General features: G+C 46.1%; 2 protein-coding genes across 2 annotated transcripts in view; both read left to right on the top strand.

Moving 5' to 3' along the window:
* LOC147620471 (Transducin/WD40 repeat-like superfamily protein) overlaps window positions 1–18,533 on the top strand; it is a 78,687-nt gene that overhangs the window by 21,198 nt on the left and 38,956 nt on the right. The window contains exons 3-9 of the mRNA XM_086824696.1: window positions 3,198–3,300; window positions 3,508–3,592; window positions 3,783–3,884; window positions 4,024–4,127; window positions 4,826–4,875; window positions 6,091–6,221; window positions 6,320–6,879. Of these exons, the coding sequence (XP_086680822.1) occupies window positions 3,198–3,300; window positions 3,508–3,592; window positions 3,783–3,884; window positions 4,024–4,127; window positions 4,826–4,875; window positions 6,091–6,221; window positions 6,320–6,879 (1,135 nt within the window). The remainder of the gene's footprint in view (window positions 1–3,197; window positions 3,301–3,507; window positions 3,593–3,782; window positions 3,885–4,023; window positions 4,128–4,825; window positions 4,876–6,090; window positions 6,222–6,319; window positions 6,880–18,533) is intronic.
* LOC147620473 (uncharacterized) lies at window positions 7,056–8,895 on the top strand. Its single transcript, XM_086825500.1, has 2 exons — window positions 7,056–7,243; window positions 7,849–8,895. Exons 1-2 carry the CDS (start codon window positions 7,056–7,058, stop codon window positions 8,765–8,767), a joined length of 1,107 nt encoding a protein of 368 aa, XP_086681626.1. The 3' UTR covers window positions 8,768–8,895.

The raw sequence follows: 18,533 nt of genomic DNA, 5'->3' as shown, positions 1-18,533 counted from the left end.
TCATATATTTATGCAACACGTGTCCAGATATTCAATTTGGGGTTTCCCCGTGTAGCAAATTTATGCATAGCCCAGGTACAAAGCATTGGCAAGCAGTGAAGCGGGTCTTCCACTATCTTCAGGGCTCCCTGGATCTTGCGTTGATATATCCTTGGGGGGGGCAGCTTGCAGTTACATGCTTACAGTGATTCAGATTGGGCTAGTGACTATGATACACGGCAGTCCACCAGTGGGAATTGTTTCTTTTTGGGGCATTCATGCATATCATGGCTTAGCAAAAAGCAGCCCACTGTTGCCACATCTACTTGTGAGGCTGAGTACAGGCCAGCCTTTATAGCCACAGTAGATTGTGTATGGCTGAGGAGATTGATGATTGATCTCCGTGAGTGTCAGTAGACACCCACCACCATACTCTCTGACACTCAGAGTGCTATAGCCGTGGCACGAAACCCAGTGTTTCATGCACGCACTAAGCACATAGAGATTCATTATCACTATGTCTGAGAGGATTCATGCAGGGGAGATCACATTATCTTACTGCTCTACACAGGATAATTTATCAGATTTGTTCACGAAGGCGTTGTCTCCAGAGAAGTTTGAGGCTTTCCGCAAAGCTTTAGGCTTACTCTCCTACAGAGAGTGATCTGCTATCGACCTTGTACAGGTTCACATTGCCACTACAGGGGGGTTTATTAGCATATATACTATAAGTAGTGCCACATGTGAACATGGGCTAACCAAGGGCACTTTTTTCCCTTTGGTTTTTTCCCCTTGGATATTAGGTGTGAAAGGACACCACACTTATTTTATTGTATTATGATATTGTGGAGTCAACACCCTTGCTCCACACATCTCGTATCTTTGCACTTTGAGTAGCAATCACCATATCTCTCACTCTCTTGAGAGCTTGCTGCTGTGTACATCTGTGTGTGTGTGTGTTCTCTGTATCTCTGAAACCCTAATCCCCCAACAGCCAAGTATTGGACACCCTTACAAGCTCCCTAAGCACCTTAAGCTTCAGAAAACGGCGGCAGTTTTCTGTCAGGGCCTTTACATACCCTTTGCATCCATCTGAAATCATCAATCAGCGGCTGTAGCCAATTCTGCAGTAGCATAAACCTTACCTCCTTTGGAGCCAACACCTGGCCTTTACCAAGCGCATTCAGTAAAGGCCAACTATGCACACACTTTCAAGCAATGACCTGCAATGATGTGGCGAGTGCCACTCTCGGATGATTCCAAAAACAGAGGTCATATATCAAAAGCAAGTATTCGGGTGTCGTCGAGCAGGCGGCAAGTGGTAAGTATTCGGATGCGTGCAGTCTTTTGAATTTCTTGTCAAAAATAGGTGCATCCAGTCAACTCCAGGCTAAGGAAGGAAGCTGGTTCGAATCTTGTCTCTCCCAATAGCTGATACCAAGCGCTACACAACCCAACAGTGAGGCGACTAACTTTATAGCGACCAAAATTGATTGGAACCTGCCTGTGCAGCGTAGAAAGTTCTGTTTGGAAAGCCCATACTCTGGCAAACTCATCAGCAATCTGTCTATCAATCATAATATCACCACCTTAATCATCATGGCAAAGACTAGCTCTAGAGAAGTGAAATTCTCCACATTTAGGTCTGAATCACAAGGTAGAAGGAAACGCCTGATCTACAGTCGGCCGAATCTTGAAGCTCCCTCATGGCTGTAAATCATGCCATTGCTAAGGTTAACAAACTTGTAATGTTGCCTAAGCCTTAGCTAGGCTTAGCAAAGCAATTACAAGCGCCGATTAATGCTATTCTCAGCAAAGAAAAAAAAAAAAAACGAGTTGTTGAAAAACTTGAAAGCAGCCATGGAATTAGCGTTGAATGCAAGCTTCATGGTGCTCCATGGGAAGAGAAAGAGCAGCACAATCAAAACCCTAAAGTTTGGGCAACAAAAATTGAAAGATGAAGGCAGGATTAGCTCCAAGAATCAAGCAAGGGTGAGGGAGAAGGGAAAACGTTTTGATTAGCTACAGTAATCTTGATTAGTGGATTAATGATCCTCTTTCCCAAATTTGGTCCCAAATTTCAAATTTGATGAAGCTATCCCCAAATTTGGTCCACCATAATCCATAGCTCCTAAAATGTGAATCAAAAAGATCAAATCAACTCAAGCAAAATCACCATATCCCCATTTCTTGATCAAGAAAATCAAGAAAACTTAGAAATTATCATAAAATTTTCAAGAAAATGTATCAATTCAAAGCTCTGATACCAATGCGAGAAACTAGGGTTGGCCACTCAAGGCATGGAGTGACAACATGGGTGTGGGTCACCATCCTAACATCTCATAAGGGAGAAGTCTACCATGAAAGCTTGGGCATGAGAGCTCCAAGAAAAGTAATAGTCAAATGATCAATAAAGTGTACAATGCCCATGAGCCCTATGTATCACATAGCCCAAGGCTCCCAAAGGCACACATGTAAATGACCCTAAGCCCAAGTGCCTAGGCCCTATCCCCCATGTGCATGACACTAAATCTACTTCATTACAAAGAGTCCTTGGTAGAGATAGGAATGTATGAGTAAAGTTGGCATTATTATCTAGATTTATGGACCCCATCTTGGGGGCATGGCATTATTGTTTTGAGAGTTGGGCTCCCCTCTGCAAGTCTATTGTGAGCAGTCTTCAATGAGGGTGAAACCTTGGAAGAACTTGATTGACCATTGTACCCCTAAAAGGGGTGGCCCCTTGCCACTGGGACATGGAAGGTCTTCACTGATGTGATGCTACAAGAGGACCCCTCAGTGTTGTGCACTTCTTACATGTTTGGTGCATACTCCAACATTTTGCAGATTCAGTACTGTCAACTGAGTGGTTTCAGCTATTCGAATATCCACTTTATAAACCTTTACTTTTAGGTCATCCAAACCAGGAGAAGATTGGCCGAGTCATGATGGGTTAATTGTTGACTTAAGCTCGACTAGTGATTGGCTGATACATTGAGTGCTAAATATTACATGGTTTTTTTTGTCACATTCTCTATTAAAGTCGTGCTGATTTATTTAGTCTGAGTGTTGTGCTTGATTAAAATTTTAATAGAAATTAATACCTTTTCAAATACATATCCATCTTTCCCAACCCTTTAATTGTGCAAGTCTTTAAGCATTGTGAATTTGGTAGTTCGAGATCAAACAAATTTTCTGATTTTTTCATATGAAAATAGATATGCAGGCAACTTGTCTTCTGCCAATTCGCCTATCAAGAGACATGCGAGCTGTAGTTCGTAGCATGGATTGGTCTCCCCAAGGGTTGGCTCCAAATGGAGGGTCTGCTTCTCTTGTTCTTCCCTCTAAATCATGAATATGCATAGGTTTTAGAATTATTTGTGAAGGATTAGATGCTAATGTTGTCAGTAGGGACGTAGTAGCATGTGGTGTACGCAACTGGATCTTACTAGTGCTTTGTTTTGACTTGATTATAATAATTACCTGGTGAAGTGGTCTATACAAAAGCTTGTCTTGCTTAAATGGCAGATGCTTGCTGGCAGTATGCACAAAGGACCATCATGTAAAGCTTTACCGTGCCCCGCATTGCGAATTCCAGTGTGAATGGGTTGAGGTATGCCGCTACTCCTAAACCACTTGCAATTAACTTGATATTGAGAACTTCTTGTACGGTTGTATTCCAAGCTGCCCCTACACCATTTTTTTGGGATTTCACATCATATCAGGTCTAGGTGCGGGCCTTGGCATGTCGTGCAATTGTGTGCTGCAAAGTCTTCCCGTGATAAGCTGACATCTCCCTGCAGGTATTGGACTTGTCAGAGATATTGTACAGACATTATTTTAAGGGCAGATTGAAGGAGTCAAATTTGGCAGAGACAATGCCAGCCACAGACACACCTCAACAGGTTTGGCTTAAATTGAGGTTCTGTATTTGTCAAACAAATTCTTGTGAAATGCCTACCTTGAGTTTTACCCTGTTTTCTCACTGAGCTTTTGCTTACTGAAATGTACCAATATGACTGATTTGGTATGCTAACCATGCAGGGTGGTGGAAAAAACTCACTCAAGAACTGGTGCTGCAAAGGCAGAAGAAAACAACGGTCTTCCAAAGAGCTTGAACATAGTAAGGCAGATATAGTAAGGGAAGAGTAAGTGACACAACTTTGACTGAAGACAAAAAAACCAAACTTAATTCTCTGGTAGAAAGCAATGAGGATTTATAACCTGAAGTTATATTAGTAATAGCTGCATTAGTTGCCATCTATCCTCACTGTGATGTGATTTTGATTTTAAAAAAATATTCTAGAGCTATGGGAGCATTCTTATGGAGGGGAATTGTGGCATTTCTTACTTCTAACTCGTGAGGGATTTGGCTTACACACTACAGGAAACAGATTACATCAACTCACAAGTCTGCCTATTCACAAGGCCCACCCACATGAAACTCATCCCAAAACCTTTGGGACACTTGTAGCATACAGCAAACTGAGGATTCTGAAACCATATCTTGTCTTTAAAGGGTATCACACATTCTAGAGGAATCCCCCGACATGGGGAGCGGGGGGGAAGATAAGTGTTTATCTACATTAGAAAGAAGACAGTGTGCCTAACACACTTATCCTGATGAGTACTAGTTCTGTACCATATGCATATAGTACGAACTCCAACTAATTCTCTAACTACCTTGGTGTGCAGCCTCGGTGCACAGAAGCACCTAGCCAGAGCTCACTTTGTGCTTCCCTGTATATTTTGGCATCCCATGAGAAAAGTTGCTATACTCTCATAATATTTGTATTTATTCACTTGTGAATCTTAAGGGAGAGTCTCACAGTCTTCAGCTTTTCAGGTCGCTTGAAGGGCTGGAGGCAGCAAACGGTGACCTGCCAACTAGTTCAAGTAAGTGATAGTGCCATAACATGACCTTATTTCTTCACCTTCTATAATCTCCATTATCTTGTTTTTGTGGATTAATAGTACAATACTCTTACTGTTTTTCTATTACAATTCTTTTGCTTATGCAAGGACTGTAGGAAAGAGGGCATCCTCGCTCTTCTCTTTGGGCTGTCCATACGGGGATGAGGTCACACTACTATTGGGTTCTTCCCATCGGCTGGTCACCCAGGCATAGAGGATGTCTACGTTACTGGTTGGTGTTAAGAATTACAAGGGTACTTTGTATGCCCTCCTAGTTTTTGTGTAAGAAATCTAGGTTGCTAGGAGACTCCTGAGGCCTAGGCTGTTTCCCACCAGGCTTTTAGAATATGAATCAACTTAGTTTCAGGGGCACTTGCTGTCTCTTTATGGCCAAGGTAGTTTTAAATACACTTGATGACCTGATAGCATCAGTCACTTCATATATGACATCTTCACTAAGGGTGATGGAGAAAGGGGCATGCTGATCTGTGCCGCATTTGGTGGGATAATAACGTGTTGCATTTGATGTGATGAGAAGGTGCTGCTTTAGGAGAACCTGGTCATGTGCTGGGCTCTGTGGGTTTTGCAGAAATGAAACTCTTTCCTTTGACCAATACTTGAGGCACGTCATCTGCTGGGTGCTGAACAAAGTCCAAATGCAATGGTGCTGAGATTCACTCAATGCAAGCATGCTAGGGAGGTCCCAATCGCCAATCTTCCATCTGCCATGAACCACACAGACAGTTACTCTTGTTGGCTTGTGACTACCTTTGGATGAGCTTGTAGAATGGACGAGGAGCCATAAAGCAATGTTAATCTCCCCTCGTTGGCTTGATCCTACCTTTGGATGAGCTTGTAGAGTGGATGGGGAGCCATGAAGCAATGCTTATCTCCCCTTGTTGGCTTGTGACTACCTTTGGATGAGCTTGTAGAGTGGATGGGAAGACACGAAGCAATGTTTATCTGCCTGAGGTGTGCAAAAGCATCATAGAATGGTTGGTCAAGCAGGCTATTATGCTAAGCGCGAACCCCATGGTCCAATGACCATCCCTTAAATACTTAAGTCTTACGTTGCTTAAGGGTAATCCTTACCAAGGGCCTTTGTGCATTTTCTTTCTTATGCTAGGGTGTACTCTGTATGGGAGATTGATAAGATGACATCCTTTCTGTGATAACAGTGATTTTTATGAAATCCAGGTCCAAAGCACAATGTAAATTTTGATCCATCAGGAACAGTTCAGCCAAACAATCAGTTCAGTACTGGAAAAGAATTCAACTCAGAACAAAAGTCAAATCTTGAAGGAGAGAATACAAATGCACTAGCTGTGGTATGGTATCTTCTCTGGAATTGCTGCTGTTTTATGTTCAAAAATAAAGGCGTATGTGCTAGTGTCTGCTTTGATATGCTGAAGAATTTTCTATGCAGTTACCTTCTAATACAAATCTGTTAGCAAGTATACAGACAAGCTCTGTGATGGATTTAGAGCAAAATGGCAGTCAGATTTGTTATGATTCCACAGCAACTGAGCCTCTTACTCCCTTGGACCAGCAGAGGGTTGAGGATTGCACCTCAAAAGTATGTGATTTGGATGCTAAGAAGGTTGTGAGCTCAGATCTTTCTCCTCCTCTCTATACAAGATACACCAATATGTTGGCCTATGTTGTAGTTGCATGGTCACCTACATTGAGAATGGAGAGCCTTACAGATGATCTACCAAGATGGATGACTGAGAACATGGCGTTAATAGCCTTGGGGGCCAAGTCAGGTGAGGTTTCTGTGCTACGAGCTATCCAGCCGACAGAGTACTGTCTAGAGAAGGTGACCTCCATTCCTGAAGTCAGCCTTATTGGTGTTTTTGAGGCTCATGGATCATGGGTTTCTGCTCTTTCATGGGGGAAAGGATACAGATCAGTATACGATGAGGATGGTGCTGCAACAGGGCACGAGGAGGAGGTTTTTCTGGCAACAGGAAGCTGTGATGGCAGGTATGGTTCTGTTGTTTAGATTGAAGTATTAAATGCATGGTCATGGGAAAATGCATCAGGGTAGATAGGAAGCACTGGTCTATGAGACTTTGCGTCGAGGAATAGATGAAGCACAGGAACGAGGCTACCAGCAGCAAGTACATGAATAGATGACGGCTGGCTAACATACAGATTTGATGGCTAGCTGCAGCCAGAATCAGGTGGATAAACAATATAACAATAAAACTGGGTATCCAATGTCTTGTGGAGATGGCAATAAAACAGCCAGAATCAGGTGGATAAAACAATATAACAGTAAAACTGGGTATCCAATGTCTTGTGGAGATAGCGATGAGAGGGACAGTGTCATGAGTGAGACGGAGGTGTAAGGGGAGGGTATAATCCAGTTGACGTAGAATCCGAAGGTTGGGATCTGGAAGATGATGCAAACTCCCTCAGTTATGCAGACAATGAGGATGAAGGACCGATTGATGAGTTCGGCATGGATATTATGTAATGCGGCGGATTAGTCACACACCACAAAATGAGCAATACACCACACTAGGGCCGGAACAGCCGGACCCCCCTAAGGAATGACTCTATTCCAGTAGAGAATTTGGGATACAAGAGTGAAGGTGCCTAGCACCAGACTTCCAAGTACAATATGAAAGCAATAACAAACAATACCTAGGCCCAAGCCACTCAGCAAGGGTAGGGTGTCCTATGCTCAAGCCACTTAGCAAGGGGATGTTTCCAGCTTCACACAAAACCCTGTGGATCTCTCAAGCCTGGTCCAGTCTCATATTTACTCCTACGTGGATCTCTCAAGGCAGGCCCATCAGGGACTGATTTGAGAGCTCCTCTGGGGCAGATTTGAGGCTCCGTTTTGAGGGCTGTTTTGGCACAGAGTTTGGCGTTGGGTTTGACACCGCACCGGGCTGTTGATTCGTATTGGTTCTTGGAGCGGTTTGTGCTTTGATTCCTGTGCAGGTGTTTGTTGTGGAAGCTTTGTGGAAAATCCGGTGCAGTGTTGCACCCGCACCTTGGTTTGATTGTAGCCTGTTTTATTGGAATAAAGCAGTTTCTACGGGGGCTGGCCGTTCCGGCTCAGTGTTGTGTTCCCTTTAGGATTGTTTATGGTTATTTCCGCTGTGTTTTCATATCTTTGCTGTCATCTGAAGTGTTTGTTCATTGTTGTGGGTTCCCATCTGGTTTCATCTGCAGGCCGTCAGAGGGGAGGCACGGGGCTGAACAGGTCTCTCTCTCTCTCTCTCTCTCTCTCTATGGGACCAGTTTGAGACTTGCAGTATGGAACTGCAACGTAGCATTGAGACTGGATGTGGGGGCCTTTGAGGACAGCTTTAGAGATAGGGACATCATCTTCTACTCGGAGACACATCAGGCCCCAGGCAGCACATTACCGAGAGTGGCGGGATACAGATGGGAGACGACTTGTAGACAGGAGGCCCGTTCGAAGCATGGTGGTCGCGGATCTGGAGGAGTTGCAGTTCTTTTTAGAGAGGAGCTTCAGCCACTCATCCATGTTATGCGCCGTGATGAGAGCGCGAGGTACATGTGGGTCAGAGTGAGGGCAAATGAGGGTGGATCCCTATACATTGCTATGTGTTACTTTCCACCCAACACTTCTCAATATGCAGCGCCCAAGGGGCAATCTCCATATATGATTCTAGATGAGGACATATTGGAGTTCTCCAGGGAGGGAGATGTTATCATACTTGGGGACTTTAATGCTCGAACGGCTCAGTACCAGACCTCCTTCTTTGACACTTCAGAGGAAATGTTGAGAGAGATAGATGTGGAGGAGATGGGTTTGACCCGGAGATCACAGGATGAGGTGGAGTGTACTGAGTATGGGAGATACCTCTTGGAGATGGGCTGGCCATTTTAAATGGCTTAGAGAGGTATCCACTTGCCAGTGGCTTTACTTGCTTTCCACACAGACATGGGGCCAGCACACTGGATTATGTTTTAGCCTCGCCAACCTTCATCCCGAGTATCCAGGATTTTGCGATTGGCCCCAGGCCCATCGGAGTTACGGTGGATCATGCACTTCTCTCCTTTACGGTGGATTTCCACTACAGTACGCGCCAGGTTGGGCAGTCCTCCTATCACCCGAGATATACCTTCTGTAGAGAGACTGATGGAGTATACACTGCAGAGATCTACAGCTTGTTGAGTGCAGAGGATCCACAGAGGCCATTAGCAGAGCTCACAGAGATCCTGACAAATGCTTTACATACAGCTGCAGCGACGGCCTTCCCACACACGCAGCCTACAGTATGACCACGTCCTGGGAGCATGTCCCAGAATAGTTGGTATGATGATGACTGTAGGGAGCTCAGAGCCCGGCTACAGAGAGAGGTGGCCACAGGTGTTACTACATATAGATAGTCACGCATCATCTTCCGATGCCTCATTCGGCGGAAGAAGAGAGCATTCTTAGCTCGGCTGGAGAGAGACATGTATTAGCTGTTTTTGAGTCAGGATTCTGGGGAGGCCTGGAGATTGCTTAGAGAGCACCCCCCCCCCCCCCCCCCCCCGCCTCCGGCCATTACCTCTCCAGATACATGGGGCGAGTATGCAACCTCCCTCTACACAGAGCCGCTAGCTACAGAGGATATAGGGACCACTCGGATCTCTGCTGATGGAGGAGCTGACAGCACTGGATATGGGCAACATTTGCTGGAGCTTGGGGCCCGACACCATCTCGTTATTTATAACAGGATGACTCAGTGGCCAGATTCAAGTGGGTTGACTTGCTCTCTAGTGGGAGGCGGCAGTAGTACAATGGATTATGTGATGGGATCCCGGGAGGCAGCAGATATGGTGTCCCACTTCACGGTACCACCATGCCCCATTGGGGCGGATCATACATATCTATCCCTCACTTTCAGGAGCTTATTGGAGACCCACCCACCCATCATACAACCACCACGCACTATTTTTCACTTCACTCAGGACCTAGCCGAGGTGTACGACTATCATGTTCATGATCAGCTATTTGCCTCAGATCCATTGGCACCCATGGCCATGCTCACCTCCCAGCTCTCACATGTACTGCACTCCGCAGCCGCGAGGAGTTTCCCATACCACATACAGACAGGACGGCCACCTACATCTGGGAGCATGCCCCAGAACCGATGGTATGATGATGAGTGCAGAAACCTTTACCGCAGTCTCCGAGTGCAGAGGGCTCGCGGGGAGATCACCCAGAGGCAGGCAGGCAGGAGGATGCATACTCTCACCCGCTGTAAGCGGCGAGCTTATGAGGAGGCTCAGTACTGGGACACACATCACATGCTCATGAGCAGAGATGCTGCTGCTGCTTGGAGGAGACTCAGAGAGCCCCGTCCTCCCACACCTATTGCCGATCCTCAGACCTGGCAGACATATGCAGAGAGACTTTATGATGTGCTTGCACACCCCCCTATACCACAGCCCACAGAGCCATGCTCCACAGTCTCCACCTTCTTCACCCCACCTATGGTTAGGAGGGCCATATGCCGACTCCAACATGGACGGGCGACAGATCATACAGGATTACAGGGAGAGCATCTCATCTATGCTATTGATACATAGGCACCATTTCTTGCTCATCTCTTCAACAGAGCTCTGTCAGAGGGGTTTTCGGCTGAGTGGACGATGCACACTATTGTGCCGATCCATAAAGCGGGAGATGTACTAGACCCCAGGAACTACAGGACCATCATGATTGGCCATATATTGGCCAAACTATACGGGGCAGTTTTGGAGGCAGAGCTGAGCACTCATGCAGAGGTTGGGGGATTGAGAGCAGCAGGCCAGGCAGTCTTCCGTCGAGCCTTCTCGACCATCGACCACATTTTTACATTGAGGTGCCTGATTGATCAGGCCAAGGCACGGAGGCAACGGCTCTATTGTTGCTTTGTGGATTTCCGCAAGGCATTTGATACTGTGCCCAGAGAGCGCCTCTTTCGGCGACTACAGACACTAGGCTTACCTTCAGACACGATGTGGGGCATATATAGGCTATATGAGCAGGTCTTTGGGAGAGTCCGATGCCCAGGAGGCTTGTCCGACACAGTTGCTAGCACCATTGGTGTGAAGCAAGGGTGCCCGCTCTCCCCCACGCTCTTTGGGCTCTATATTGATGAGGTGGTCGATTACATCACAGAGGGAGGAGGCTCTGGGGTTGAGCTATCAGGTATTACTGTCCATGTTATGCTTTATGCTGATGACATCGTCTTGGTATCCGACACACAGGTTGGGCTTCAAAGACACCTTGTGGCTCTTGATGACTTCTGCGCACAGCAGGGGCTCTCAGTGAACCTTGGGAAAACCAAGGTTATGATCTTCCACACTTCACCTGCAGGAGCCACACTACTCTCACATTAGCAGGAGGGCGGGTCGAGGTGGTGAGCTCTCAGTCAGGAGCCACACTACTCTCACATTAGCAGGAGGGCGGGTCGAGGTGGTGAGCTCTTATGTTTACCTTGGCATCACATTTACTAGCTCAGCTGGACGCTTCTCCATGGCTCAGGCAGTCCGAGACAGAGTGACCCGGGGGTATGCAGCTCTTACTGGCCTTGAGCGTCAGTGTCATCAGGCACATTTTCAGGAACCCCGCACGAAGGGGTGGCTCTTTGATACATTAGTGATACTAGCCTTGATGTATGCAGCAACGGTTTGGGCACCAGGGCTTGCAGCCTCCACATGGGTACAGCTGGAGAGAACACAGATCTTGATGCTCTTGAGGATGATACGCAACAAACCATCCGTCCCGCACGACATTGTTCGAGCTGAGTTTGCTGCACCACCTATGGTAGTGGAGGCATTGTTCCAGACGATCTTCTTTATATACAGGATGAGGGAGATGCCCACGGAGAGATTATCCTGCCGAGCTTTTGAGGCATCCAGACAGCTGGCCGAGGCTGGACACACTGGATCTTGGTATGCACAGATGCTACAGTGGTTCTCACATCATGGGATAGACATTGAGCGGTTGCCACCTTTTCAGTATGATCAGTCTGCTCCACGGGGTTACCTCTCTCTCAATGAGAGGAACAGAGTGATGAGACAGGACATATGGCAGCACTACATACAGGAGACATGGACAGCACCAGAGAGCCCACTACCACCGAAGATGCTGTATTACAGAGACCACTTTATGAGCATCTCAAGGGATGGGTTTATACATCGACCGCGGTACATGGATGTATACATGCCACACAGCTCTCGTGTTGCTATTGGACAGCTACGAGTCTCATCACATCAGCTAGAGATAGAGGCTGGGAGAGCGGCACGGGTTCCCAGAGCTGAGCGGATATGCAGATTGTGCCGCGAGGAGGTGGAGACTGAGGATCATTTTGTATGTAGATGTAGAGCCCACCAGGGGGTCAGAGATAGATATGTAGGATTGTTTGAGGAGCACTCTTCACTACATCAGTTGATGGAGGCCTCGGACCAGCGACAGCTTGGCAGACTACTACTAGAGCTTCATAGTTGTCGAGAGAGACTCCTCCAGACACCCGCTCCCACTAGGGGTAGGAGATAGTCCCAGCTCACAGATTTCTTCCAGAGAGCTATGCCAGTGCCAGCTGATGTACCACGTGGGGTGACCGCACAGAGAGTAGAGGAATTGAGAGCCAGGAGGAGACCTAGACAGACTGGACATAGAGCACCCCGACTCCGTCACCGAGAGATAGCAGCTATCCGAATGAGACACCAGATGGAGACACAGACACAGGAGAGGCTAGCTCGCTTTCACTCAGACTCAGGGTACATGTTCATGCCATTCACAGCCTCAGCATCGGTGATGTATGATATCTTATATCCCTCTTATGGCACTGGATGGAGTTAGACATAGATCTGCATAGCATGCTTGTACTACCCCTTCAGCATATAGAGATGCATCTTGCCTTAGCACTCCATCCACTGTTGGGGTAAAGGCATAATGCCCACCCTTATAGTGTGTACAAGCCCATAAGTTATAGTACATAGTACTTTTAATGTACTAAGTGCACTATGTGTACTAGTGCAATATACATGTGTGATAGGGGAGTCACACACTCACTTGGTGAGTTGACTTATCCCCACAACTCTCTCTCTCTCTCTCTCCCTTGTGTTTCTCTGTGTATGTCTCTCACATTGACCTAACCCTAATTCTAATTCTCCCATCAACTGGTATCAGAGCTCGCTGTGTTTTAGAGTTTCAAGATTCCTCTAATTTGAGAGTGCATTCCCATATTGCTACAAGAGGCAGTTTTCTTCAAGTCTCCACCACCATGCCAGGAAACGCAGAGGCCACTGTGTTCATTGAGAGCAGCAGGTAGGAGACTGAAGCGTTGATTTCAAGTCGCGTGTAGCAGCCAGGCGAGTGTGGTAGCGGGACACCCAAGAGCATGCACGTTCTCTGAACGTGTAGCGAAAGCCGTGTAGCTCTGGCGGGCGGTGCTCAACATGGGTGACGTGGAGCGAAGGCAGAGCTACGCGTATCACACCACAGGCGGGCGTCAGCAGTAGGCGGAGACAGCGAACACGTGTAAAGTTGGGTAGCTTGTTACGCTTTGGCCAACGTTACGCCTTGGCCAGCGTTGCTTGTTACGCCTTGGCCAGCGTTACGCCTTTGGCCAGCTTGTTACGCTTTGACCAGCGCAGGTCTATCCGCCTCACCAGTGCAGGAGCTCGCGCATAGAAATATGAAAATCGACAGCTTGGCTCCTTGCTCCTTCAGGCGCTCCGATGCATTCAAAGCGGGGCTTTGGAACTGAGCTCCTCAACTATTGCCCACCTGCACAGAACAGCAGCAGCAGCATCATCAACCCCTCCTGCAACAACAAAATTCAGCCTGCAAATTGAAGAAAAATCAGAAATTACAAGGTATTTTTTTTTGGGATTTGCAATTGAGCAAGTACAATCAACAATTGAGCAGGTACAGGTGTCGAATTGCTCAATTTTTGAGCAAAATTGGCAAAATTGGGTGACATTGGTCACAATCAGGATCAATTTGCAGGAAATTGGTCACAATCAGGATCAATTTGCAAGAAATTGGATGTTGAAATTTGGGGCTTTTGATGTAATTGTGCAATTAAGCACTCATACATGCTGTATGATGTGAAAAATTGCACATTTGGGCAAAATTGCAGCAAATTGCAGTGCAAATCAAGGGGCTTTTGTGCCGATTTGGTTGATTTGCATGTAGGCGATCGCATTTGATGCTGTGGATAATGTGCTGATGCCTTACAAGCACTCAATGTGCCTGTAAATCAAGGGGCTTTCATGTATTTGATGTATATGTGGCCAGGGGGAAGCATCGTGAACACTCTGGATGCCTTCATGTGCGTCAATGTACCATGTATGATCAGAAATTGATCTTAAATCAAGGGGCTTTTCAAGTTTGTATGCTTGTTGAGCTTGGCAAAGCAGCAGGCAAGACATTTATGCCTTGAATCCTTAAAAATCAGCTTGCAGTCAAGGGGCTTTTGCCCAATTTTTGTTCGGGACTGTTGTATGCAGTGTACGGGACTGTAAAAGTCTGATTTTCACTCATTTGGACAGCCAGGAGAGCATTTATTGCTATTGTACCTGCTGGTACAGATTTGGCACAGCTTTGTGCAAGTTTTGGCATGGCTGTACACTGTTTTGAGTGACCAAAAGGTTCAATTTCAGTTGCTGTACTTGCCGGTACAGATTTGGTACATCACAGGTGAGCACTTGGTACTGCTGTACAGTACTTTGGAAGGGCAACAGAGCACATTTAAGGTGCTGTCCAAAATCTGCAGCAACCAGATTTTGGTGATTTCATCACATAAAGTGGGAGAAAAGTTGCATTCTTGCTTCCGCAGTGGGAGATAAACTTTGGGAGAAAAACTGTGAGCACTTTGTGTGCTTTTGGTGCAGTGTTTGCACATTTGCAGGGAGTCAGGCATTGACAGGTTGCATTTTGCTATGGCAACCACAGGTGAGAGCTCTTCATTGCTTCACATCAAGAAGCTTGAAGGTTCGCATAATTATGATATTTGGCAAACCCAGTGCTACAATGTGTTGCTTCAGAAAAAGCAGCACAAGCCTATCAAAGAAAGGGGTGTAATGCCTGCTTCTGTTACGGCTGAAGAGTGGGAAGATATGGATGAGCTGGCAAGATCTACTATCATGTTGTCTGTGTCAGACTCATTACTTTTCAGCATTCGTGAAGAGAAGACAGCTTGGGGAATGTGGCAGAGATTGTAGGACTTGTATGCCCAACAAAGTGCCTCAAGCAAAGTGTATTGGTTGAAGAAACTCATAGGTCTTCAGATGAAGGAAGGGGCGTCTATGACAGCCCATCTAAATGAGTTTAATGGTATTGTCAGTCAGGTCATTAATCAAAAGTTGGCAATGGACGATGAGTTTAAAGCCACTTTTTTGTTATGCACTTTGCCAGAGAGTTGGGACACATTCAGGACAGCCACTAGCAATTCGAATGCTATGCTGTCATATGCAGATGTTGAGGGTGCTCTTCTTCAAGAAGAGATGAACAGGAAAAACAACTCTGTTGGAAAGTCCAATGCAATGAATGCACGTGGGAGATCCCAGCAAAGGGGGAAAAGCCAAGAAAGGGGAAGGAGCAAGTCTCGCTCCAAAAAGGATTTGGAATGCCATTATTGTGGCAAGAAGGGACACATTAAAAAGCAATGCTACAAATGGAAAAATGATCAAAAGGAAAAGGGAAAAGGCAAAGACAAAGAGAAAGATGAAGCCAAAGATGTAAAGCCAAAGGGCAAAAGTGGAGTCAAGATTGAAGAAATCAATGTGTCACATGCAGGTGGCAGTGAGGATGAGGTCCTTTTTACGTCTTCACTTGATGCCCATTCACTTCTTACAGGTGGTCATGGTATGCACTCATGGATCATTGATTCAGGTGCCTCCTTTCATGTCACAGGTTGCAGAGACTTGTTTGTCAGGTATACTGCTGGCAATGAAGGAGTGGTTTATTTGGGTGATAACCATGCATGCAAGATTCTTGGCAGAGGTGATGTGAGGCTTGTATTTTCAGATGGCTCACAGCTTATGCTCCATGATGTCAGGCATGTGCCTGAGATCAAGAAGAATCTGCTTTCTACTGGACAGCTTGATGATGCTGATTATGTTACCACATTTGGTCGTGGAAAGTGGAAAATTAGTAAGGGCTCATTGGTTGTTGCCAGAGGCTCTAAGGTGGACACTCTTTATTTCATGCATGCAGGTGTTTGTCACCATGCTAATGTAAATGCAACCGAGCTGCCGGAAATTTCTATGTGGCATAGCCGGTTGGGACACATGAGTGTCAAGGGAATGGAGCAATTGTCTCGTTTGGGTTACTTGCCTTCTCTAAAGTTTTCAAGTTTTCAGTTTTGTGAGCATTGTATATATGGTAGGCAACTACAGTGCCCCCACAAGAAAGCTCTTGGACAGAAAGATGCTCAGTTAGAGCTTGTGCATACAGATGTATGTGAGATGCCTCAGCTTTCTTTGGGAGGGGCAAAATATTTTGTGTCTTTTATTGATGATGCCACACGTAAGGTGTGGGTCTATCCTCTTCGTTTGAAGAGCGATACATTCTCAGTGTTTGAGAAGTTTGTTGCTCTAGTTGAGAATCAAACTGGTAAAACACTGAAGGCTTTGCGTTCCGACAATGGTGGAGAGTATATGTCCAAACAGTTTCAGGACTTTTGTGATGCTAAAGGCATCAAGAGGGAGCTCTCTACTCCTTATGATCCTCCACAAAACGGGACAGCAGAGAGGATGAACAGGACCATACAGGAGAAGGTCCGTTCTATGTTGTCACATGCTGCATTACCTCATGGTTTTTGGGCTGAAGCTGTTATGACAGCCGTTCACCTTATAAATAGGTCACCTAACACGAGGCTTGGTGGGAAAGTGCCAGAGGAAGTATGGACAGGGAAGCCTCCGTCATACAAGCACTTGAGAGTGTTTGGTTGCGTTGCGTACGTGCACATACGCAGGGAAATGCGCACCAAACTTGATCCTAAGTCTCACAAATGCATACTCCTAGGATATGGTGACAGAGGTGAAATGGGGTATAGACTTTGGGATCCCATGAATAGAAAGATCATACGCAGCAATGATGTCATTTTTGATGAAACATGCATGTATAAGGAGCCTGCAAGGCAACAGGAGCCTAGCAGAGTCATCTTTGATGATGATGGACATCATGGACAACAACAAAGGGCTGTAAATCAGCCATTACAGCAGGAAAACCAGCCCTTAAATGGTGCTGAAAATGGTCCAAATGGACAGCCAGATATGGCAGAAGATATCCCTATGGATATACCACAGTTAGAGGAGATACCGGGCATGATTTTTCAGCCTTATGGCATGGAACAGGAGCCACCAATCGGTGATATGCAGGCTGGACAGCAACCTGCAAATGATGGTCATTGGGTACGGAGGTCCACTAGACCCTCCAGAGCCCCTGACAGGTTTGTTCCAGGGGTTGACTATTTGATGCTTACTGACTGTGGGGAGCCCTCATGTTACAAAGAGGCTTTACAGAGGGCAGACAAAGCTCTATGGGAGCGTGCCATGAAGTCAGAGATGGATTCTCTGCATAAAAATGGAACTTGGAAGTTGGTTCATTTGCCTGCAGGCAAGAAGGTTTTGCCATGCAAGTGGGTATACAGGCTCAAAGTTGCACCTGATGCAAAGCCAAGATACAAAGCCAGGTTAGTGGCTAAGGGCTTTAAGCAAGAATATGGTGTGGACTTTGAGGAGATCTTCTCTCCAGTGGTCAAAATGACCACACTTAGAGCTGTGTTAGCTTTGGTTGCACATGATGATCTGGACTTGATTCAGATGGATGTGAAGACTGCTTTTCTTCACGGTGATCTCCATGAGGAGATATATATGTAGCAACCAGAGGGTTATGCAGTGAGTGGAAAAGAGAAGCTTGTATGCAAGCTGAAAAAGAGTCTTTATGGGCTCAAACAGGCACCAAGGGAATGGCATCATAAATTTGATACATTCATGAAATCCCAGAAATTCAGGAGAAGTGACATAGATCACTGCTTGTACACCAAGAAAGCTTTGGATGGCAGTCTATTGATCCTCATCTTGTATGTTGATGATATGTTGATTGCCGGGAAATCTCGTAAAGAGATGGATGTCTTAAAGCAGAGGCTGCATCAAACCTTTGATATGAAGGATTTGGGTGATGCAAATCACATCTTGGGTATGCGGATACTTCGGGACAGAAATCAGCATGTGTTGTATTTGTCTCAGAAGGAATACATTGGCAAAGTCTTGCAGAGGTTCAATATGGACGGGGGAAGAAGACTAGTACTCCTTTGCCTCCATATGTGAAACTCAGTGCTATGGACAGCCCACAGTCAGATAGAGACAGGGCTGATATGGCCAAGATTCCGTATGCTTCAGCTTGTGGCAGTCTCATGTATGCCATGGTTGCTACTAGGCCGGACATTGCATTTGCAGTGGGAGTGGTTTCTAGATACATGGCCAACCCTGGCAAGAAGCATTGGGAAGCAGTGAAAGGTGTCATGAGATACCTGAAGGGCACACAGGATTTGTGCATTTGCTTTGGCAAACAGGATGCATTAGTGCATGGTTACACGGATTCGGATTATGCCGGTCATCCAGATAACCGGAAGTCTACTACCGGTTATGTGTTTACATTCACA

This window comes from Cibotium barometz, chromosome 31 (assembly GCF_041138505.1).
Source record: "Cibotium barometz isolate CiBa-2024 chromosome 31, ASM4113850v1, whole genome shotgun sequence".
Classification (NCBI taxonomy): domain Eukaryota; kingdom Viridiplantae; phylum Streptophyta; class Polypodiopsida; order Cyatheales; family Cibotiaceae; genus Cibotium; species Cibotium barometz.
This window is presented reverse-complemented; position numbering and strand designations above follow the sequence as displayed.